Source organism: Protopterus annectens, chromosome 3.part0 (assembly GCF_019279795.1).
Source record: "Protopterus annectens isolate FY-2018-M chromosome 3.part0, PAN1.0, whole genome shotgun sequence".
Lineage (NCBI taxonomy): Eukaryota > Metazoa > Chordata > Ceratodontiformes > Protopteridae > Protopterus > Protopterus annectens.
In genome coordinates this window covers 1585015968-1585041345 of record NC_056731.1, presented here as the reverse complement: position 1 = coordinate 1585041345, position 25378 = coordinate 1585015968, and the positions used below count along the sequence as shown (strand labels likewise).

At 42.0% G+C, this 25378-nt stretch overlaps 1 protein-coding gene across 1 annotated transcript in view; it reads right to left on the bottom strand.

The window, feature by feature from the left end:
* The window catches only part of PTDSS1 (phosphatidylserine synthase 1), an 811205-nt gene that overhangs the window by 424121 nt on the left and 361706 nt on the right, over positions 1-25378 (bottom strand). Inside the window, exon 4 of the mRNA XM_044065621.1 lies at positions 22056-22180. Within this exon, the coding sequence (XP_043921556.1) occupies positions 22056-22180 (125 nt within the window). The remainder of the gene's footprint in view (positions 1-22055; positions 22181-25378) is intronic.

Genomic DNA, 25378 nt, shown 5'->3' with positions numbered 1-25378 from the left:
CTTCCACCACATTCAAGACAGGAGGTATAGCTAAAGGCCTATGCTGGGGTAAAAACAAGAATTCCCTAAGCCTTTTCCTGGAATCAGAGAAATCTTGACCTTCCCATTTAAAATGCTCCCTCATGGAATGCAGAGTCTCTGAAAATGAAAAATCCTCAGGAGGAGAAGCAGAAGGAGTAGAATCATCCACATCAGAATCAGAATAAGGAGGGTACTCCTGCAAGTCTTCAGTCAAGACTCAAGCCTCCGAGCATTGCTCAAAACTCTCAAACTCAGGTTCCACCCTAGGCCTCTTATCAGGAGGGGCATAGAACCCTTATCATAGTAATCAAATCCTCTGCCATTTTAAGCATATGTTTCTTAGGCAAAGACCCTGAAGCACTAGGAGAAACCCCCACTGAAGCTAAACTTGGCCTGCCCCTCAAAGAAGCCTTGGAAACAGAAGGGAGGCTCTAACCACCTTAGGAAGAGAGGGAAGAACAGCCACCTGAGAAGCCCCTCAGCCTGGCCTACTTCCTGAGAGGATACATCCTGTAACAGTAAAGTCTCTCCTGAGACTCCAAAGAAACACCTGGCAAAACCTCCGGCTCCACTGAGTTTCTAAAGAACCGACGCCTGGGACTGTCGGTTCCTCCACTCTAGGCTTTGCTGCTTTATCTTTGCGCTTTTAGCGAAGCAAGGCCGGAGCATCCGACGGCATTTTATAATTACAATGCTTCCCAAACACTAACCTGGCACAGTCTAACCTTCTCTTAATAGTGCGTTTGTTAAATCTAGCACAAGAGCGGCATCCAACAACGCCGTGCTCAGGCCCTAAACAAGGTATACACAAAGTATGGTAATCCCTATGAGGTATCCGTTTCCCACAAGAAATACAGTTATTCACTTTTTCTGACATCCGTTAAATACTGAGGCAAGAAAACCAAAATATTCCCCAACGGGTACTTAGCCAACTTTGATTCGGTCTGAAACTCTGACTTCAGAAACTTTCAGAACGCCAACCTGCACTCGCAAAATTGCTTCTGCATCGGACCATGCGGCAAAAAAGACTGAGGATATGACGTCGGTCATGCGCATTAGTACCCTGACGTACTGACGTCAGTCTAATGCGCCCTGACCGACGTCAGCCATATACTTTGGTATTCGGGCCGACTGGACAGCGGACTACCCAATAGTTAGGACTGCAGCAATGTGGAATGAAGAACATCATTAAATCATCACTAAGTCCTGTGGGTCGGCCTGACTGGACTGAGGCCCAGAAGGCCTAAGCTGGGGCAAGATACTAGCAGCCTTGTGTTTGGCCTTAGGTGTGATGTCTATGATTATCAACACAGGTCATGGGTGGGCAGACATAGCCTGTGCCCAGTCTGCTGAAGTCTCTTTTCTTCTACTTCAGGGGATTTCACCCTCCCTATCACTAATCCTGGATGGGAAGCGAGAAGCTGTAGCCTGCAGAGTGAGTCTAGATCGATGTGAGGCACTTGCTGTTTTAGCTCAAGTAGACATTGATGGACCTGACAACATGGTGGACTTCACTTGGGTCTCAGCAGAGGTCTAGTTATACCACTTGCACAACCTACCACCTTTCCCTCAACTAATGACTTCAGAGTTATTGCTATGCTCTGCTCACAAACCAAGCCCTTCAAAAACTACTACACAGATAACTGCTTGATTACACCAAAACATATTATATTCACTGTAACAGACAGTATGGTATTCACCCAAACTACTGTACCATCACTGCCATCCAGTGAACACACTGTTATCAAGACACCTGTAAGGAATTCTGTCTGGCCAAAGTACAGCAACTACCTCATACACTTCCATAGATGCCGTTCTCCTTCACATGGAGAATGTAAACTTTACTGGGTCAATTTTTACTGATTTCACTTTGCTTTTTAAAACTTCTGTTTAAGTTACGTATATGAGCCTTAACTGTGTAGATTTAAAGTATCCCTTCAAATCAGGTAAGCATAAGGTACCTAGCTGTATGGGGAAGAGTCAGCTCATCTCACATAACACTTGCCCTTCTTCCCTCCCAAAAAAAATTCCTTCAGGTCTTTATCATCCACAACTTCTCCACTGGTTGACAATAATTATGCCTGACCTGCACATAAGAATAAAGGGACTAAAACATTTTCACTGTTTGTATCTTACTATCCATATCTGTAATTGTGAGTTTCCATGTTCTCAGATTTTGATTTATCTTTTTTTTAGTTTCTTTTCACATATCCTTAGCTGCCAAAACAGAATCACTTTTAATCCATACACCTAAATATTTCATCTGTATGTCTCCATGAGTACATGTACTGCTAAACCAATTCATTAATGTACAAGTAATCCATTTATCTCTACATCCTTAATTTTGTCTTCCATTTTACATCCCAAGAAAACTTAAAACTATTTTAAAAAATATTCCACAACACTGAAACATCCCTTTCTGGATTTATCAAATGCAAAATAATATTATTTGTAAATAAGACTAATGCTATACGAGTACAATTCTAATTATATTCTAGAATTTGTGAATATTTTATTTTATTTGCCAAAAGTTCTAAATAAAAAGCAAATAATGGCGGGGAAAGAGGGCAACCCTGCCAGAGCTACTCTACTCAAAGCTCATCAAAGAGGAACCCACCCACCTTAGTTCAAGCCTCTAAGCCTTCATATATCCTCCTTATTATCCCTATTATTCTATCAGGAAATGCAAATGCTACCACTGCCTTACTCAAAAAATCCCATCTGACTATTGAATGTTTTCTCTGCATCAAAATCCACAAACAGCATCATTGTTGTCTTAATAAATGCTTCTCCCCTGGGTCATCACCCTTCTATCAATGCAGTAAAATGTTTGTCTCCCTTCCACAAAACCACACTGATCCACATCTATCAACGTTGATGACATCTTCACATTCTCTTAGTATAGACACAAACACTTTAGAAACATAGTTTCAAAATGAAATGGGTCTGTGAGCAGATGGATCTTTACTCTCTTGCCATAATATACCAATCACAGCTTTCTTTAGTACTCCCCCTACACACTTTTTTAAAATGATGTTAAATAAACTGTTCCAGACCTTTATCATTTTCTTTTCTCATAGCTTCCAAATTCCCACATGAATACCATGTGTTTCTGGAAACTTTCCTGTATTAACTATGCATTACTATTTTTATCTCAACTCTTAATATCTCAGACATTAATTCTTGAGCCTAATCTTTCAACTTTGACAATCAAGTCTTCATAAACATTACCATTTGTATATTTCCTTAGTTTCTCTATTTATCTCTTTTATACAAATTTTCATAAAATTTCCAAATTGCTGTCTAATGCTTCTTTAGCATCTCTGGTTATTCTTCTTGACATAGGCTCCCTAACGTTGGCTATAACTCTTTCTACTGCACAAATCACTGTGCTAAAAGCTTCTATGCAGGAAACTGACAAGGCCAGGGGGATAGGAGGGCGGGATGGTTGCAGACAAATGAATCCACCTACTCAGATGGAACGTTATGGTAAGTACATAACTTCTAAATCTGAAGTAGGAGAATTCATTTGTCAGCAACCTGTGGGACAGAGTCCCCAGCTACCTGAATCTTGGGTGGCCATCATGGAAGGATATTCCGGAGCACCGCGGAGCCAAAGGATGCTCTACCTCTAGAAGTGACGTCCAGCTTGTAATGAGTAATAAAGGTATGAGATGAAGCCCAAGTGGCTGCTGAACAAATGTCATCCAGAGGAACCCTAGACTTAAAGGCCGCTGAAGTAGAGACAGACCGGGTCGAATGAGCATGGACTCCCTCCGGTGCGGGCCTCCCAGAAGCTTGGTACGCCAACAGAATACACTGAGAAATCCAGCGTGACAAAGAAACTTTGGAAATTGGTTTACCCAGATTGAATTTGGCAAAAGAAATGAACAACTGGTCTGATTGCCTATGACCAGCTGTCCTATGAAGGTAAAAACGAAGCTGCCTGTGAACATCCAAGGAATGCAGCTTGTATTCGCCTTTGTTTTGATACTTAGGGAAGAAAACAGGGAGGTTGATGGACTGATTAATGTTAGCTTCCAAAGCTACTTTAGGAAGAAAGGCGAGATTGATCCTTAGGTACACCCAGTCCGGATGAAAAATCAAATAAGGCGGTTTTCATGGACAGGGCCTGAAGCTCTGGAACTCTCTTAGCCGAAGTAATGGCTACCAAAAAAGCAGTCTTAAAGGACAAGTATTTAAGGTCGACTGTGGCCGCAGGTTCGAAGGGGGGAGCGGTCAAGGCCTGAAGTACCAAGGAAAGATCCCACGGGGGAACCGTTTCTTTGACAGGGGGTCTGAGCAAAAGGGTGCCTTTTAGGAAGGTTATGCATAACTTAGCAGACATAAGAGACCCTGAATCGTGTCCAACATGGTAATGAGATATGGCCGCCAGCTGAATTTTGACCGTGGAACTACTGGCGCCATCATTAAAGAGAGTAGTAAAGAAATCTAGAACCACAGGAAGGGGAACCGTGAAAGGATCTAGGCCTTGCCGCTCTGCCCAAATGGAGAAACGCTTCCATTTACTGCGGTAAATTTTTCTGGTAGAGGGCTTGTGGGCCGCTACCAGAATGGCCTTAACTGGGGACGAGATACCGGGAGTCCTGATTAGGAGTGGAACTGGAGCAGCCAAGCAGTCAACTTCAGGTTGTCCAGGTTCGGAGTTGGCAGGTTCGACGGGTGTGATATCAGATCTGGAATGGGATCTAGAATCCAAGGTGGATTCACTGAATGAGACCTTAGTTAAGGGAACCAGATCTGTCGAGGCCAGAATGGGGCAATGAGGATCATTCTGCACCCCAACCGAGAGGCTTTCTGAAGTACTTGTAGCATCAGAGGTGGAGGGGGGTATGCGTAAAGAAGACCGGGAGGCCAAGCATGCACCAGAGTGTCTCTCGGAGAATCCCCTGGAGAGGGGATTAGAGCGAAAAAACTGTAGCACTTGGTGTTTAAAGAAGAAGCAAAGAGATCGCAACAGGGAGTCCCCCACTGTGCGAAGAAACGTTTCGCCACTTGAGAATTGAGAGACCACTCGTACGGGGAGAGAATGGTGCGACTGAGCTTGTCTGCTAGGATGTTGGTCCGACCCGGAATATGCTTTGCGATGAGAAAGCGGTTGGTGGAGATCGCCCATTCCCACACTCTCATGGCTTCTCGACATAAAGGGTAAGACCTGGTTCCCCCCTGTTTGTTAATGTACCAGACCACCGACATGTTGTCTGATTGAATCGCAATTGTTCCCAGGGGAAGGAGGGCCTGAAGTGCTTGCAACGCCAAGAGCACCGCCATCATTTCCAGAACATTGATATGCAGGGAGGTCTCAATCGCTCCACGTGCCTTGGACCATCCGGCCCGCAAAATGCCCCCCCCCCCCACCCGAGGCGGGAAGTGTCCGTGGTCACTGTGGCGAGAGGGGGAGATGCACAAAAGGGGCAGCCCCTGTGGAGGTCCGGAGAATGGAGCCACCACAAGAGAGACCGCTTGCAAGCCTTGCTGATTGCAATGGGATGATACAGGGGGAGGGAGAGAAATGACCATTGCACCTGAAGTGTCCATTGAAGCACCCGCATGTTCAAGCGGGCGTGCGGAAGAAGAGTAAATGCTGCCGCCATAGACCCTAGTGCCCTCAGGATCAATTCCGCAGGTGTTGAGCTGGAGTGAAGGATGGCCCGCACCTGGAGTCGCAGATTCCGAACCCTGTCGGTTGTGAGAAAGGCTCTTAAATTTCTCGTGTCTAACCTGGCTCCTATAAATTCTATTGTTTGAGTAGGGACCAGGTTGGACTTTTCTATGTTTACCGTGATGCCTAGGTTGGGAGCTAGACGAAGGAAGGAGTCTCTTGCCAAAGAGAGTAGATGCCTTGTTGGGGCGGTGAGAAGCCAGTCGTCTAGGTACGGAAAGACCTGCACCCCCTGAAGCCTCAGGTGGGCCGCAACCACTGCTAACACTTTGGTGAACACCCTGGGGGCTGTGGTGAGACCAAAGGGAAGGACCCTGAACTGGTAGTGACTGGCTCCCAGCCGGAAGCGAAGAAACCTCCTGGATCATCTGTCCATCAGAATGTGGTAGTACGCGTCCTTGAGGTCTATAGAGCACATCCAGTGATTCTCCCCTAGAAGGGGGAGGATGGACTGCAAAGTGACCATCCGGAACTTCTCTTTGGGAACTGACAGGTTCAACAGGGACAGGTCTAGAATGGGTCTTAGGTCCCCCATCTTTTTTGGCACTAAAAACAACCTGGAGTAGAACCCTGATCCGATCTGGGGGGATGGGCTGGATGGCTCTTTCTCAGCAGATGGCCAATTTCTGCTGAAGCGGCCTCCCTCTGATCGGGTGGAACATCGGGGAGGATTTTTAACTTTGGGACATGAAGAAAGGGGATCTTGTAACCTCTGGATATAATCCGGAGTACCCAGCGGTCCGATGTAATGGACTCCCATGCCGCTAGGTGCTCCGAGAAATGTCCCCAGACTGCCTCCAGAGTGGAGCACTCGGGCAACCCCTCAGGGTTGCTGTGTGGGCCGTTCAGAGAAAGGTTCCCTGGACCCAAAGTTCCTGGGAGTCCCTCTGCCCCTAGGGCGGCGTCCTCCCTGTCCTCCTCTGCTGCGGAAGGACTGGTTGTCCGGAGCGGGTTGGGAATGCTGCGACTTCCGGAACCACATCTTCTTCTGGCCCTTTTGGTTCCTAGAGTAGGACCTCTGGGGCACAGAGAAGCGGACTCCGATGGCAAACAGCGTCTTCCCGTCCTTCTCGCTCTGAACCAAGGTATCGCGAACCGTCTTGCAAAAAGGGCAGAACCGTCAAAGGGGGCGTTCGCGAATGATGCCTTGAAGGGCTCTGTAAAAATTGCAGTGGCGGAACCAGGCCTGCCGTCTTGTGACTAGGCCCGCTCCCGCAGCTCTAGCGGCTCCCTCGGTAGCGTGGGAAAGTAACCGCATAGAGGTATTAGTCACAGAACGAAGAGTGGCCATACGGGTGGAGTTCATAAGTTTGTCCTCCTCCGATATGGACTCAGGGGGGGATGCAGCGTATTCCTTGATAAGATAGCACTGCATCCTAATGACGTGTGCCAAATAGTTGAGCGCCCTCACTGAGAAGGTTGCTGAACTAAAGATTCGCTTCCCCAAACGGTCCATCATCCGAGACTCCTTGCTCGGGGGATGGACTGAGGGACTCTCCTGGGCGAGTTCCCTCTTAGTGGCTGCTGCCGACAACATGGCATCTACCGGGGGTCCCTTGCTCCAGTGGGCACGGTCAGCAGGGGGGCTAAGGATCCTGTCGGGCCTCTTAGGGATTGGCTCCACGGTGTCCGGGTCCTTCCACGCCCTGGTGGTAATAAGGTCCACCAGGGGGTCGGCAGGAGGGGACACCCAAGAGGTAGACGGGCCCGCTTCAAATGCCTCCAAGAACACTGACTCGTCCGAGGAAGACTTTGGGGCAGACCACCCACCTCTAATCCGTAACATTTCCATGATGTCTCTGAAGGAGACATCCTCAGGGGGAGATCTTGGGGAGCCTTCCCCTTCCTCCAAGTCAGTGTCTTCGGTCAAAGACTCGGGGGAGTCTATGTGCCTCCTCTTACATGAATGCTTGCGAGGTGCTTCCTCGGGGGGGCTGTCCGAGGAGCCCTCACCAGCAATGTCCAGAACCACAGGAACTGCTTGGGGCAGTGAAGCGGGCTGTCCCAGTGGCCAGGTGATGGAAGCCTGGCCCAGAGCAGATGGAGTGCGGGACGGAGCCGAAGCAAGGGCCGGGGGTCCAGATGCCCTCAACAGAGCCCTCTCCACCACATCAAAAGCCGAGGAGGAACCAGCCTCGACAATAGGATCCGAAAGTCGGCTCCCCCTCTGATCCGATAAGCGGATCGGAGCCGGCACCGAGCCCCTCGGATCCGAGGGACCAGTGTGCTCCAAAAAGGACGGCGCCGAAGTCACACTGAGTCCCTCAGATCCGAAGCTCAGGCCAAGGCTCCGACAGTTCGGATCCGACAGACTCAAGGGCAGGGTCGGATCCGAAGTACCCAGTACTGTCGGCGCCAACCCACCCGCGGCTCCGAGGCTGCCCGGCTCCGGGCGCTCCAAACCCGGGTAGCGGGTCGGAGAAGGAACAATGGGCTTAAAAAAGGGGGTCGAGCTCCCGCCCAGAGGGGGGGGGCAGGAGCACTCCCATCTGCATCTGGGCCTGGATGAACCTTCGCATCATCCGGTCCAGATCAGCATCGGAGAGGCTGTAAGTAGACCTCGACGAGGCTACCGAGGTAGGCCTTGAGTGCCGCCTTGATACCCTCGAAGGAGGTCGGGTCTCCTCATCCTCAGGCTCCGGTGAAAAGCACGGGGACCGAAGCCGAGGAGGGGGAGAGCCAGCAGCCAGAGAGGCCAGAGGAGAAGCTCAGCGGGCGGGCCGAAACGGAGGTCTCGGCCCGCCACTTGTGGTGCTTCTCTCTCATGTCCTTTTTCCTGGCTTCCCTCTCCTCCGACCCTCTGGCGGGAGTTTGAATCCCGGGTGGAGGAGGGGGAGCAGGCAAGGCAGGGACTGCCGAAGCAGTGACCACCAAGGGGGCGGGGGCCAAAGCCGAGTCTGGGGGCAAGAGTCCCGCCAAGACCAGCTTCGACCTCCGCTCCTTCAATGCCCTGGGGTTGAACCCTGCACAGATTGAACACCCTGAAGTGAGGTGTTCAACCCCAAGGCATCGAACGCACTGAGTGTGGCCATCAGCAGGGGAAAGCCTATGGCCAAACTCGGAGCACTTTGAAAAAACAGCCTTTGGGGCCTCAGACATCACTATTTTTTTTTTTTTTTTTTTTTTTTTTTTTAAATAGTAACAATAAAATAAACTAAAACACTCATACAAAGGCCACAAAAAAAACACACACACACACACACACACACACACACACACACACACACACACACACACACACACACACACACACACACCAACTACGAACCAGCGAGGGGAGGGTAAAAACTATATTAAATTAACCCAAAAAAGATATAAACAGAAGGGAAACCTATAACTTTCACACAACTAAAAAGTTTTAAAAGTTTTAAAAGTTTTAAAACCCTTTAAATAAGACTTAGCTTTTGGAGCTCTGACGACCCAGCCTTCACCATGCGCGGCAAACTAGATCTGAGGTCATGTAGGGAGAGAGCAGGGCATTGTGGGTGAGGGGAGGAGCTAGGAGCTCGGATCCATAGCTGGATAAACCATGCCGGTTCGGATCCGATATCGGATCCATACCCACAGGTTGCTGACAAATGAATTCTCCTACTTCAGATTAATTATTTAACAGAAACAGTCCTAAACCTATACATATATTAACACACACTCTCATTCTCCCTGTAGTGCTCTGCAGACACTCCTCTTCTTGCTCTGCAACATTCCCCTTCTTCTGCAACATTTTAACCTTTGTCATCCATTCTAAATTATTACTTCATTCCCATCCATCTCTCTCTATTTCTACCATTCTTTCAACCCATTTACATTTTATCCCACTTAAAACTATCTCTTCTGTGAACATCTCCCAAATGTCCAGACTTTTTGGAAAACAGACAGTTTTTCCTCTGATTTATGGTTGGTTTCTCATAACATTTGTCATTTTCTGACAAGTTACTGAAGACTGAAATCACAAAATAACAGGCATTTTAGTTTCAGCCTTCATACTCTTCAGAAAATGCATGACAATGCAAAGTCTATTATTCTAGTAAATTTCCAAGTTTATAGAGCACCATCTAAAATGTCTCTCTGGTTTTGGGCCTTTGGCTTTGTCCATAATTCTTGTGCAAATAGTCTGATGCCTATGATACTGAAGTAATTTCTGTCTTCCCTAAAAACTTCTGAACTATAAACCCTACCCATTTGTTAAATTCCTCTTTTCTAACATAGAAGTAGTAAAATGCCAGTATATAACTTTTACATCACTACCCTGCATTTTATTTTAGCTTTTACTGGTGCATGTTCCGACACATTTATCGAACGGGTCTCAAAGTTTTAAATTAAACACACATGCTCTATGAAATATAACTTCTATCCATTTCTAGTCTAGTTATTTCACCTTGAAGAGTAATACGGAAACTCTTTCTAGAGCTCCTGCTAATAAATTCACATCTTCCATAATAAATATTCTTGTATACTTCTTCAGAAATCTACCCTCTTTCTAATCAATTTCCCTTCTAGCCCCTCATTACATCTTCATATTGCAAACCAGGTTACAGCCTTCACTCATTAATAATATTCACTGCTGAAAGCTTACTATTTGTACATAAATTTTCCTATGCTTTGTAACAGTAATTTAGGTAGAATATAAATACATGCTAGGATAATCATCTTCCCCAGCCAATAACACCTTGCTACCATAAACCTATCATTCTTGTCTTTTTGTTTTCCTCTATACTATTGGAGTCCCTTCTCACAATCAGTATTATTACTCCCCCTTTTCCTCTGCACCGATGTTCTGCCAAATGTCCACCCCAAAATCCTGTCAACTTCACATGCTTATTTCTGTCCAACTGCACCTCCTATAACATTTGCACCACACACTTCTTAACACAATTCAGTATCATTTGCTTTTTTCTGTATCTGCAAAGCCATTTAAGTTCCATGTTAATATTGCTAAAACAGACATGCTGATAAAAAAACCCTATTATTTCCCATAGTATTTCCTATTGTATAGTAATACAGCAGTTCTTCTTAACAAATGTTTTCAACATACATGCACGCACTAATGCTTGGCAGACTGATCTTATACTTAGCTGCTGCTTCTCATCTTTATTTGAACACGTCTCATTTCTCTCAGACTTTGCATTTCAACAAAAATGCTCAAGAAACAAAAATACATTCATTTAAAAAAGGATTAAACTCACAGCAAACACAAAACTATATACAATTTCCAAATATGAAGTTTACCTCTCCACATAACACTTGCCCCAAATCAATGAATACACTCACAGGCATTATCTATTACAAAATTAGGATAAAACATGCTGAAGCACATGCTAGAGCTTGTGTTCCTATTTGCACAAATTGGTATTCATTTTTGTCTGATCTCTGATAGGCTCCCAGATGTAATAACCTGTAAAGTACAAACATTACCTTAAAATAAATTGTGTACTGTCACAGTTAATGCAGTAACGTACTTAAGGTTGATTGGGCAAATTATTACTTGTATACCCTATTCACTTCCTTCATTTATTATTCACTGAATTGCTTTCCAGTTCTCTTATGAAAGTTAATCATGGTGTACCTTTTAGATTTCACACAGATAAAACTATTCAGATATTTCCTGTTTAAATGCTTACACCCGCAGACTCACCTCCAACTAAAAGCATTTGCTAATGAGAAAAAAAAAAAAAACAGCTAGTAACTTTTCAAATGCAAGAAAGAACACTCAGATTTCAATCAGAACTCAAGGGACAGACCCGACCACGATTAATTACTTACACCTGCAGGCTCCTTGTCTTGAACTAAAAGCATTGGCTTAGTTGTTAGAATACTTTCAGCTACTTTATGAATATAATAGTCTGCATGGTTATTGTTATTCTCCTTAAAGATCTACATCCAAAATCCTAAACTTCCTTTTTTCTTCAGCTTCCGTCCTGTTTCATCATCATCCCTTTCCACTTTGAATTGTAAGTTTCCTCTTGTGCTATGCATTGGAGCTTTTAACTATGCAGCTCTGAAATACCCCCTTCAAATTGGGTAATCTCAAACTGCCTTGTTCAATTGGAAGAATAAACCTATCCCACTTGACTCTTGCCATTTTCCCTTCCCAGATAAAATCCTTCAGCACTTTATTAATTGCTATCTACAACTTCTCTTCCGTCTGATAAAAATATGTCCGACCTGTGTATAAAACTAAAGGGACTAAGAAGATTTTGACTGCTTGTATCTTGCTATCCATATCCATACAAAAGAGCTTCCAATTTCTCATTTTTTGTATTATCCTTTGCTTAGTCTCTTCCCACATACCCTTAGCAGCCACACCAGAATATTTTTTTAATCCATACTCCTAAGTACTTCATTAACCCAGCCACTGGGGTTGCACAAGCCAGTGCATTTCTTTGTGCCAGTCCCAAGCCCGGTAAATGGGGAGGGTTGCGTCAGGAAGGGCATCCGATGTAAAATTGTGCCACATCATATATGCAGAAAACTGTACAGAAATTCATACCGGATCGGTCGAGGCCCGGGTTAACAACGACCGCCACTAGTACTGTTGGCCAACAAGGTGCTGGCGTAAATTTGGTTACTGTTGGCCGAAGGAGGAGAAGAGGTGGAAGGCATGCCCGAAGGCAGGTAAAGGCTAGGACTGTGATAGTGAGGGTCGGAACTTTGAATGTTGGCAGTATGACTGGTATAGGGAGGGAGCTAGCTGATATGATAAACCGAAGGACGGTTGGTATATTGTGTGTGCAAGAGACCAGATTTTAGGGGAGCAAGGCTAGGTGTATTGGACGCGGTTTCAAATTGTTTTATCATGGTGTGGATGGGAGGAGAAATGGGGTAGGCATTATCCTGCAGGAACAGTATGCTAAGAGTGTTTTGGAGGTGAAAAGAGTGTCGGATAGAGTGATGTTTATGAAGCTGGAAATTGATGGTGTAATGATGAATGTTGTTAGTGCATACGCTCCACAAGTTAGGTGTGCTATGGATGAGAAAGAAAAATTTTGGAGTGAGTTGGATGAAGTGGTGATGACTGTACCCAAGGGTGACAGACTAGTGATTGGCGAAGATTTCAATGGGCATGTTGGTGAAGGGAACAGAGGGGATGAGGAAGTGATGGGTAGGTATGGTGTTAAGCAAAGAAATGCATGTATTTTGCGAAAAGGATTGACGTGGCTGTGATGAATATGTATTTTAACAAGAGGGAGGAGCATAGGGTGACATACAAGAGTGGAGGAAGATGCACACAGGTGGATTATATCTTATGTAGAAGGGCCAATATGAAGGAGATTGGAGATTGTAAAGTGCTGGCAGGGGAAAGTGTAGTTAGGCAGCATAGGATGGTGGTTTGTAGGATGACATTGGTGATCAAGAGGAGGAGTATGAGTGTGAGGGCAGCACCAAGGATCAAATGGTGGAAACTGAAAAAGGGTAATTGTGAGGTGATGTTCAGGGAAGAGTTAAGACAGGCACTGAGTGACAGTGAAGAGTTACCAAACAGCTGGGTAACTACAGCAGAGCTAGTAAGAGTGATGGCTAGAAGGGTGCTTGGTGTGACATCTGGAAAGAGGAAGGAGGACAAGGAGACCTGGTGGTGGAATGAGGAAGTACAGGAGAGTATTCAGAGAAAGAGGATGGCAAAGAAGAAGTGTGATTGTCCAAGAGATGAAGAAAGTAGACAAGAGTATAAGGACATGAGGTGCATGGCAAAGAGAGAGGTGGCATAGACTAAGGATAAGGCGTATGAAGATTTGTATAAAAGGTTGGACACTAAGGAGGGAGAAAAGGACCTGTACGGATTGGCTAGACAGAGGGACCGAGCTAGTAAAGATGTGCAGCAGGTAAGGGTGATAAAGGATAATGAGGGAAACGTACTCACAAGCGAGGAGTGTGTTGAGCAGATGGAAAGAGTACTTTGAAGGGTTGATGAATGAAGAGAATGAGAGGGAGAGAAGGTTGGATGATGTGCAGATAGTGAATCATGAAGTGCAGTGGATTAGCAAGGAGGAAGTAAGGATAGCTATGAAGAGGATGAAGAACGGAAAGGCTGTTGGTCCAGATGACATACCTGTGGAAGCATGGAGGTGCTTAGGTGAAATGGCAGTGGAGGTTTTAACTAGATTGTTTAATGAAATCTTGGAAAGTGAGAGGATGCCTGAGGAATGGAGAAAAAGTGTTTTGGTACCGATTTTTAAGAATAAGGGTGATGTGCAGAGCTGTAGTAACTACAGAGAGATTAAACTGATCAGTCACACCATGAAGTTATGGTAGTAGAAGCTAGGTTAAGAAGGTAGGTAATGATTAGTGATCAGCAGTATGGTTTCATGCCAGGAAAGAGCACTACAGATGCGATGTTTGCTCTGAGAGTGTTGATGGAGAAGTACAGAGAAGGTCAGGAGGAGTTGCATTGTGTCTTTGTGGATTTAGAGAAAGCATATGACAGGGTGCCTAGAGAGGAGTTGTGGTATTGTATGAGGAAGTCGGGAGTGTCAGAGAAGTATGCAAGAGTGGTACAGGATATGTACAAGGGTAGTGTGACAGTAGTGAGGTCTGCGGTGGGAGTGACGGATGCATTTAAGGTGGAGGTGGGATTACATCAAGGATCAGCTCTGAGCCCTTTCTTATTTGCAATGGTGATGGACAGGTTGACAGACGAGATCAGACAGGACTCCCCGTGGACTATGATGTTTGCAGATGACATTGTGATCTGTAGTGAGAGTAAGGAACAGGTGGAGGAGACCCTGGAGAGGTGGAGATATGCTCTAGAGAGAAGAGGAATAAAGGTTAGCAGGACTAAGACAGAATATAGGTGTGTGAATGAGAGGGAGGACAGAGGAATGGTGAGGATGCAGGGAGTAAAGGTGGTGAAGGTGAATGAGTTTAAGTACTTGGGATCAACAGTTCAGAGTAATGGTGAGTGTAGAAGAGAAGTGAAGAAGAGTACAGGCAGGATGGAGTGGGTGGAGAAGAGTGTCAAGAGTGATTTGTGACAGACGCGTACCAGTAAGAGTGAAAGGGAAGGTGTACAAGAGGGTAGTGAGACCAGCTATGTTATACGGGTTGGAGACAGTGGCTTTTACAATAAGGCAGGAGTCAGAGCTTGACGTGGCAGAGTTGAAGATGTTAAGATTTGCACTGGGTGTGACGAGAATGGACAGGATTAGGAATAAGTATATTAGAGGATCAGCCCAGGTTGGAAGGTTTGGAGACAAAGCCAGAGAGGCAAGATTCCACTGATTTGGACATGTGCTGAGGAGGGATGCAGAGTATATTGGGAAAAAGATGCGAAGGATGAAGCTGCCAAGTAACAGTAAAAGAGGAAGGCCTAAGATAAGGTTTATGGATGTGGTGAGAGAGGACATGCAGGCAGTTGGTGTGACAGAGCAAGATGCAGAGGACAGGAAGAAATGGAAACAGTTGATCTGCTGTGGCGACCCCTGACGGGAGCAGCCGAAAGAAGAAGACGACGACTCCTAAAGTACTTCATTATATCATGCTCCCATAAATACGGATATTGCTGAACCAATTTGCATGTGGGTATGTATTTGACAGCTACTGCGTACTTTTTAGCTTCATAAATTTTGTATCCTGAAAATATTTGATACAGCCTCAAAATGTACCACAACAGTGGAATCTCCTTTTCTGGTTTTATCAGGTATAAAATAAACATCTGCAAATACTGCCAGCTTTTCATGACTACCATACCAATTATATCTTTGAATTTCTGAGTCTCTTATTTTCTTTGCCAATGGTTCAAAATATAGTGCAAATAAAGGAGAAAAAAGATGCCCATGCCTGGCTCCTCTGCTAAAACAAAACTCATCAGAGAGGAACCCACTCACTTTAATTTTTGCCTCTGATCCATCACATAACCTCCTAATCAACTTTATAACTTTATCTGGGAATGCAAATGCTTCCATTGCCCTGCTCATAGACTCCTAACTTACTCTGTCAAATGCTTTCTCTCAATCAAGACCCACCAACAACAGTGACATTTTCTTACATTCAGCTTCCGTCTGGATCATCGGTGCTCTGTAATGTTGTCAAATGTTTGCCTGCCAAACACAAAACCAAACGGATTCAAGATCTATCACTTTTGGCATCACCTTTGCCATTCTTTTAGTCGTCATAAACATACACACTTTATAATCATGTTTAAGATTGAAATGGGCCTGTATGAAGATGGATCTAATGGGTCTTTACCTTATTTAGTTATTACAGCCACCAATGCTTTCTTGCAGGAAGACGGTGCTTCTACTCAAAATATTGTTAAACAAAACCTTCCAGATCTTTATCAGTTTTCTCCCCACCAAGCTTCCAAACTTCCACATGAATACCATCTACTTCTGGGGACTTCCCTATTGACTGGTTATACATCACCATTTTTATCTCATCTCCTCCTATCCTATTAGTAACAGAGTCTCATCTATCTCTAACATTGTTTATGGAAGAATTAAATATGCCATTTCCATTTGTACCTTTTTTGATCTCCATATTTCTCTGCTTTATACAGACTTTCATAAAATTTCCGAAATATTTCTAGTACTGCTACAGGATTTCTCATCTTACTTGTCAAAGGCTTCCCAAGCTTGAGGACAACTCTTTCAAAGTCATTGAGCTAAAAATTTTGATAATAATGCCAGACCTCAAAAAAAAACAGTTGCTTAAGAGCAATCATCCTAAACTCATGCATATTATCTAGGTAATCCTTTATTTTCTGCTTAACACTCTGCAACTGCTCCTTTTCTTTGAGATTCCTCCTACTGCAATACTTGAACATTTGTCAGTCCCGCTAAATATTTTTTATTGCTCATTAACCATATCTCTCTTTCATTTCCACACTATTTTTAAACTCCACTTGAATTTTTTATCCCACTCCTATATTATTAGAAGAAATTTCTGTCTTCTCTAATAACTCTGAAATAATTTTCCACTACCCATTCCTTAAATTCCTCTCTTTTCAATAGATAGGTGGGAAAACGCCAGGGTCTCATTTTTATTTCATTACCCTGCATTCTTAGTTTAGTTCTTATTGGCGTGTGATCTGAAATAGTTATTGGATACGTATACAAACTATCAATTAAGTGCACATGTTCCTGTGAAATGTAAATTCTGTCTAGCCTAGTCTAGATTTTGTATATTTGGGAATAATATGTAAATTCACTCCAACTCCTTCTGCTGAATTCACATCTTCCATGCCAAATATTTTCATACATTTCTTCAAAGATCTATCCTCCTTTGTTATATTTTTCCCTCTGGGCCCCCCAGACACATCTTCCCTGTTGCAAATACAATTCTAGTCCTCATGTATACGTAATATTCCACAGGATCATAGCAGGTTACATGGCTATTGGTCCTGAGGCTCTTATAAGCCTAGCCAAGAGTTTATCCCATGTTTAGACAAGTCAGCACCCAAAGCCCCTGTCCAGCAGAGAGACAGCTGGAATCCCAGGGGTGTAGTTTCAGTTTCCCGTCCAGTTATCCAGGTTGCGCTTAAAAAGGGATAATGAGGTACTCTGCTTGACGTGGAGAGGGAGTCTATTTCACAGATGGGGGAGTTGGTGGGACACAAATCTGTAACGCCAACAACTCCAACTGATATCACAGACCAGGTTGAGGTCGCATGTATGGGTTGCTGGAGTGCAGCTTGACTTGCGGATATTCAGCAGTCCCATCAAGGTGGGGTCCGAGACTGCTTTATATACCAAACAGAGATCACCCCTGAGGAGTCTGTATGAAAGTGAGTAGAGGGATAGGGCTTTTAACCTATCTGTGTAGGGTAAATGTTTGAGACCCTGGAGTCTCCTGGTAAGAAACCTCTGTGGTCTTTCCAGCTGCTATATGTGCTTTGTGAAGTACATGCCGAATGGGGAGTTGTACTCAATAATTGGCCTTATAAGAGAAGAATACAGGGATGTTATGACCTCTGTTCCTGGATGAAATACCCTTTCTTATAAGGTGGGCCATGCAGAAAGCTTTCTATACAATGGGAGCAAAATGGTGGTCAAAAGCCAGGCTATCAACCTGGGTGCCCAAATCCATCACTACTGACTGTGTACTTAGGGCATTGTTATTAATGTGATAACATATGGGGATGCCATTTTCCCCAAAGGGGATGATGATGATGCATTTTTTTGGCATTCAACTTGAGGCCATGTTTCTGGTACCAGTCATTTGTTTGGGTGAGGCCCTCTTGGAGGACGTCCACATCACTTGGGGAACTGATGACTGCACCCAGCCTGCAGTTATCTGCAAATGTGATCAGCCATGGTCCACTGGTTTTGGCCTGCACCTCAAAGTATATCCTGAATAACAGAGGCCTTAAGACCGATCCCTGGGGTACGCCACTCGTTAAGGGTAGACTGCTTGATGTGGCTTCCCCTACTTAGATTAGGTGGGTTTTATCATTCAGCCAGTTTGCTACCCATCTGGTAACAAATGGATTGATGCCTAGTTGAGAGACTTTATCTAGTATGCCCAAGTGGGGAATAGTGACGAAGGCTTTGGCCAGGTCAAGGTAGGTAGTGTACACAGTCTTCCCCTTGTCAATGGCTTTGGTGACTGTTTAAAAGAAGTAGACCAGATTTAACAGACATGACCTCCCCTTGACAAAGCCAAACTGTGTGGGGTCAAAATTTCTTAAGCTTCATTATTGCAGTTTTTGGTGAAATATAAATACATCCAGTATAATCCTCTTCCCTTGCCAGTAGTCCCTTCGTACTACATATCTACCGTTATCTTTTTTATCCTCTTCCATCATTAATGGAGCTCCTCTTGCAATGAATTTAAGCATTCTATTTTCCTTTGTCCCAAGTATTCCGTTGAATAACTGTCCTGAAAACCATTTTGTTTATCAAATTCACATGTTCAGTTCTTTCCAAATGTGTCTCTTGTAGCATAGCTATTTGCACTCCACATTTTTTTAATATAGAGCGCTACCCTTTCATTTTTATATATATCTGTGAGACCTTTAAAATTTAAAGATAATATCAAAAGGTTCATTATGTTAAAAAGTTAGTTACCACTCCCACCTTTTATTTTCAACAGCTTTTTTGTTATGTATCTAGTTCCAGCTTTTGTGTTACATGCACACACTAATGCCTGTCAGGTTGACCTTTCATACAGTTGTTTCATCATATCCATTTGAGCCTATGTCACATCTTTCAAAAACTCTTTGTTTTATTGAAAGTCCATAAACAAAAATAAAATACCTCCCAATACACCTCAGAAACCTATTAGCTTAATATTAACACACAAAACTATCTACATCTTCAAATACTAAAGTTTTACCTTCCTAACAGGAACAACTGTCCCAAACTGACAGCCACACTCACATACCTGGGTTAACATAACAGAAAGGTTATCCATGCTAAGATGCATGGTACAGGCTGTGCTTCTGCTTGGTGATGTCTGGTTTTGTCTTATCTTTATTGCTCTGTCAGAATGAGAAAACACTTGAATGCTTTCAGAAAACATCATCTCCTAGCCATTGGAAGAAAGCCATTAAACGAAAGAAGTACTCTGTTTTTTATTGCTCTTTATCAGACTGTCTCCATAGAGACATGAAAACCAGATACAGAGCTGTTTCTACAAGTACTTAATTATTTGCTAGAAGAGATTTTTATTACATTCCATGTTCATTTGTATTTACTTGCTTACTCTTAAAACATATTACTAGATAAAGCCAAGAGCCTTAATCCTGACATTCCCCTATGCAATAATGAGAAAAAAGCACATAATTTATTTCTTGTACCATATTCTTTTGAACAGACTTTTGTTTTACACTATAGTGTATACATTTCTTAAAACTGAACAAGGAGAAAGAGCAACGGAGGAAAAAACAGGGCCACCTGTTTACTTTAGTATCACCATTACACCTGAAAATAACTGAAAAAATTACTTCATAGCATGCAGATATAATGCACTATACAAATATTACTGCTAAGAACGAAAGTTTGTTTTACTTAGAGTTAACTCTTTCCTTCTGCTTCCCCTCTCCTAAGTGTTCCTGCAAACATTAATGACATGAAGTAGAGCATATGCGTTAAGAGTCCCCTACAAGTTTAGCAAAGTCAAAAAAGTCCAATATTTCAGGTGGTCTTGTTCTGTCATGTTTCACAAATATAATTACTGCTTTATAATCTCACATTTGTCAATTTCCAAGTTGCTGGTTTTATTCCTGTTTATCTCCATTTCCCAAATCCAATGTCTGCTTCCTTTCCAACATACTCTTGCTTCTTCTAAATCACCTCTTGTGTTTTTTTTCTCTCTCACAAGCATTTTCCACTGAAACACTGGAAATGCTTTTACTGGCACAGTCTCTCTGTGGTCTTTATTACCAGAAGATCAAGAGGCAGACTCGCCCTCTGTTTCACAGCTCACGTTTTGTGGACAAACTTCTGTATTTCTTACTTAGCATGTTCTGCATCAAATAATGATTTTGTCCCTTGTAGAAAGAATATTCTGAAGATAGCTGGATACAGCACTTTGAATCTTATGCCTGCTTCTTAACATTCCCCGATTAGTGGAATAAAATGACTCCTCTTCTGCCTGGTGTACAATAGGTACTCATTTTCAACAAACACTCTACTGTCTCTTACTTTTAGTATTTTGTCCTACCACAGTTTTGTCAGAATCAACTCCTTCTGCTGGTAGAACTGCAACTTTAGCTCTAGGTTGCAAGGCCAGGTTTGCTACATATACACAATGTGCTTCTTCAATTAACAACTCCTGCTGTGGAATACCAGTCCAGTTGCTTATTTGTCCTTTCATAAAATTAATACAGTCTGTTCCTTCCAGCTTCTCTGGTACAGCAGAAAGTCTCAGGTTTTTCCTGCATGCTCTGCACCCTACTTCTATTAGTTTTTGAAACAACTCTTCTTGAGCAGTCTCATATTCAGCCAGCCTTTTCTTCATTTCCACCTCTGATTTTTGTAATTTTATCAGCTCATCTGAATATCTGTTTAAAGCTTCCATTTTTTTCACCCTTTTGTTATTTGAGTTGATGTACTCCTTCTGTGTTTTGTTTATTTTAGTCTGCTCTGAGTACATTTGCCTTATTTTTTCCTCTAGGTTACTGGAAGTCATGTCTTGCACCAAAGCTGGAAATTGTACTGCTTTTTGCTGAACAGTTGCAGAATTCTTCCCTGTCAGCGTTTTTTCCTCACCTTTTGTGGTTGATTTTCTTTCAAGTTCTCTGAATTTCTTTCTTCCTGGCATCCAGGCAGTGCACTTACTAATCAGTCAATGAAATTTACCCACAAATTAGATCACTTGCTCTCTCCTCTGAGCTCCTGTTTTCACACTGGGAGATCTGAAATCAAGCTATTACTCAATGTACAGCCATCTTGGAAGTTGAAACATGAACATCTTGATACAAATGCTGTATCGCTACATCCATACAGGAAAGAAAGGGATGATATACCACTACCAGAACACAATTTAATCACAGGTATGAGCACTACAGCTGGGTAGTCTCTGTCACTGCTCTACTAATTAAAAAAGCTTCTGTTTGGTTCTTGAGAATGACAAAAATAGAACTACTCTTCATTGAATCCTGTAGAGTCCATCTTATTAAGATAAAGGCAGAACTACTGAACTGTTCTCCCCTTTTTGTTGGGCTGGGGAAAGAGGGAGTTTTGTACTTACTTGCTAATACACTATGCAATCTATTTTTACTTATTCTTTGTTGATCATGCGTATGGGGCCCTTGGACCTTTTTCAGCCACTACCCAGGTCCTGAAGGCACAAACATGTCAGCAAATGTTTCAAATATGATACTGCAAAGATTATACAAGTACACAAAATTAGGTTATGCATCTTTCGCATAGACTAAAATCTTATGATATCCAGCAATTTAAAACCATTTTAAGTACCAAGGATTCATGCACATGTACTAATGCCTATACAGAAAATGTCCTATAGGAGAGGAATCGAAGTCAGGAAATGGGCTGAGAGTAGGAGAGAAACCTGACAGTTAAGCAGAGGATGAACAAGTGATCAGTACTGTGGGTATAGCCATTAATTGATTTGAGAAGTTATTAGGGTACTACTATTACTACAGGATGAAAAATTAAAAAGTTAAAATGACATATTTACAATAGAGGGATGACCATTTTCTGCCACTCCCTGGGCCAGAGGGGCCATGACAATGAAAACATTAATGGTACATACATTTATAGAAATTACCATACTAAATATGGTAAATCAGGAAAACACTGGATTATACCATCAAATAATGACTACTGCTGATAAAGAAAGAACTGTTTTAGACTAGAAGCACTACTTTCTATTCTCTGAATTGGCACTGTTGAACGACAAAGCCCAGTTTCTTGAAATAATTTTTTTCCCTTGTTGTTTTGGCTTCACTCACCATGACATCTGCTTCTCGCTTTGCATATCGGAGATTTGGATCCAACCAGTACATCACAGCTTTGACTTGTTCAAAGTTCAAGAACAGTACAAAAACCAGAAAGAGGAAGTACAGCACACTAAGACCTGTGCAAAGAAAAGGGGATACAATAATTTATTTTCAATCGTCGTGTCAGTTATGAGACTTGTTTGTTTCACACCAGTGCCTTGTGCTGGGTCAAGTCTTTTTTCTTTTCTTCTTTTTTTTTTTTGTTTTTAATTTTTTACAGAGCAAACGTTCCAGATTAACAGAGAAAAGTGAAACACAAAGCACCTGAATATTGCAAAATTAAAAAAAATATGCAACAGCAAAGCAAAATTTAAAGGACATTTATTAACTGTACAGTAGCAGGAACACCAAAAGACACTAATTAAATGAAGTACTCACCATCAAGATGTAATCTTTGAGTATAGGAGAGTTAGCTGTGCCTCAAGTACCAAGGCAATTTGGCAAAATATTTTTTCAGCACTCTTCTTCTAACGCACTTTTTGTATCAATCTACTGCCTAGAGTGAGAGTGAAGTCTTAGCTTTGCCCTCCAGTTTTTCCAGAGCGCCCCAAATCCTCCAAAATATAACTGATTTTAAGAAACCACAGAACTATGAGAAATACCAAAGAGGAGGGAGTAGATCTTGAAGCTAGAGTTTATATTCTGAAGACATATCAATACAGTGGGTACATCCCACAACTGAGGCACTTCACTTAGCATACTCTGACTGCAAAATAATTAGCAGAGCCTGTAGAACAACTGACTCCTCTTGCTTGATGGAGGTGCTCACGAAGCCTAACACTTCAGGGTGGCTGACTCAAAAAAAGCCTTGAAACTAGAAACTGATAATGAAATAAAATTGCTGGCAGAGGTAATGGACTAAACCAACCTGCAATCACACATATTTTGTCCAAGGAGATATTGCAGAACTTGAACTCTTTAACCTATTTTGTACTGTAAGATGGAATGCGGAGACATTCTGTATACTTCTCATTTAGTCAGGTCATTATTAGTGATTTTTCTGCTGTTCTTCCCTTTAGCAAAAGGTAAAAAAAAAATACATGACTATGGCATTCATTTAATGCAGTACCATAACTACTTTTACAATAACCACAGCATAATCAACTGTTCACCTGTAAGTAACTGTACAAACATGGAGAAATGCCAAGAACATAGATGTACTGGCACAGTTTAGAAAAAAAGCAGCCCAAACTAATGGACGATAGGTTAAAAGTAGAAAGAAATCTTTCCCTTGCGGTAAACCACACAGACAGGACAGAGTGAAACAGCTTTGTATTTTTAACACCAACTAGAAAACAAGCTCTTCTTACAAAAACTTAAGCTTTACAGAATAATAAGACCCTAAGCGAAGTGATCAACTTATCTACTATAAGATTATGGTTTCAAGAGTTTTATACTATTAACTCAAAAGTATAACTTGGGAGGTTATAAAAGGAATGTGCCATTGACAAATGCCTTAACAGTTTTAACCACAACAATGAATATTCATTCACTTTTATGAAACTGGACATGGCTTGTCATTTTTATTTGGTGAGTAGATACCACTGAACAGGGGTATGAAAGATACTGGCTATCTGCCTGAATGTGGAGGGTCCCTTTACTCACTATTAAGGAAAAAAAATCTCTCACTTGTGTGTGTGTGTGTGTGTGTGTGTGTGTGTGTGTGTGTGTGTGTGTGTGTGTGTGTGTGTGTGTGTGTGTATGGCAATATACATATATGACCCACATAAATACATGTGTGTGTGTGTGTGTGTGTGTGTGTGTGTACATTATATATATAATATATCTACACATGTATATTTATATGTATATTTATATATGCACATCTCTTTTGCTATAGATATATATATATATATATATATATATATATATATATGTGTGTGTGTGTGTGTGTATATATATATATATATATATATTTATATTTATATATATATATATATATATACACATTCACAGACATGCATGTAATTATATATGCATACACACATTTATACATGCACACATACATACGTACATATACATGTATGTGTAGTATATATAAGAAACAAGCAATTTCCATGGTATCCCTCAAGTCTCAGACAACCCACTATACAGGTATAGTGGGTCCAAAACAAACAGTTTAAGAAACTTCTCTGTGTGGACGTTTTTCTATTCCTGTATGTCTAGTTAATCACTATATATTAAAAAGCTGAAAAAAAAATCAGAAAATGGTAGCTGAAGTAGCTAGCGTAAAAACATCCTAAATCAAAAAATAAAAGCTTATTTTGAAATATTATTAAGATTATACAGAATTATTAACTCTACTGGGTATACAGAAGTAATCCAAGTGGGGTAGACAGTCTTTTCCAGTCAAAAATCCTTTATTAAGCACGCAGACATGCGGATACAAACAAAAAATAAAAATAACAGAATGATAGTTTCATCCCATCGTTTCTGACTAATATACGGTATGGGAGTGGATTATTTTGTTGCAAGGTATACATATTAACAGATTCAAATTCCTTCCTCCATTCTTTATCAGTGTGATATTCGAGCTGGTACTGCCCTTCTTACTAAATGTCCTAATTTAAACCTTATGTACTTTAAATAAAATTAATAATGATGTGGTACTTCTTATTAAACAAAGTATCTGAATTTATCAAAGACGTTACAATACATGGTTGGAAATATTTAAACAGACAATTTTGTAATCAAAAAAAGTATTTTTGGCATCTACAAAAAATACATTTTACAAAATATGATCTATTTCCATAAATTACTGTTAAAAGCCGATTTTCTCCCTCTAGACTTCTTCAGGTCTATATACAAGAACCCTAAAAATATATAGCTACAATAAAACTTACTAAAACTAACCAATATGCATATTAAAAACGGTAAACCAAAATTAAAACAAGAATACAAACATATATGTACATTTAATAAGTAAGTTAAACCAGGAAAAAGTACATCAACTTAGTGCTGGCCAGTGTGAGACAGTAAAAATAGTGTCCTTATAAAGAGAGTGAACATTCCATATCAAATGACACTAAAATCAATACTTAAGGATAGTACAAAAATAAAACAAAATTAGTCCTGTAAACAATGTGGTATTTTCCTAAGTTCCAGTACAAGTTAAGTGAACAGTAGTAATTTAGCCCAGGTTTTTTGAAAGAGTTCGGCTTTAACTGCCATATGAGTTCATGTTTTTCTTGTACATTCAGGATATCAACTTCAGGGTCACCCATGTCTAAGCAATCCAGTATCAGGAACTTAAAACCTTTGTGTCTTCTAATGTA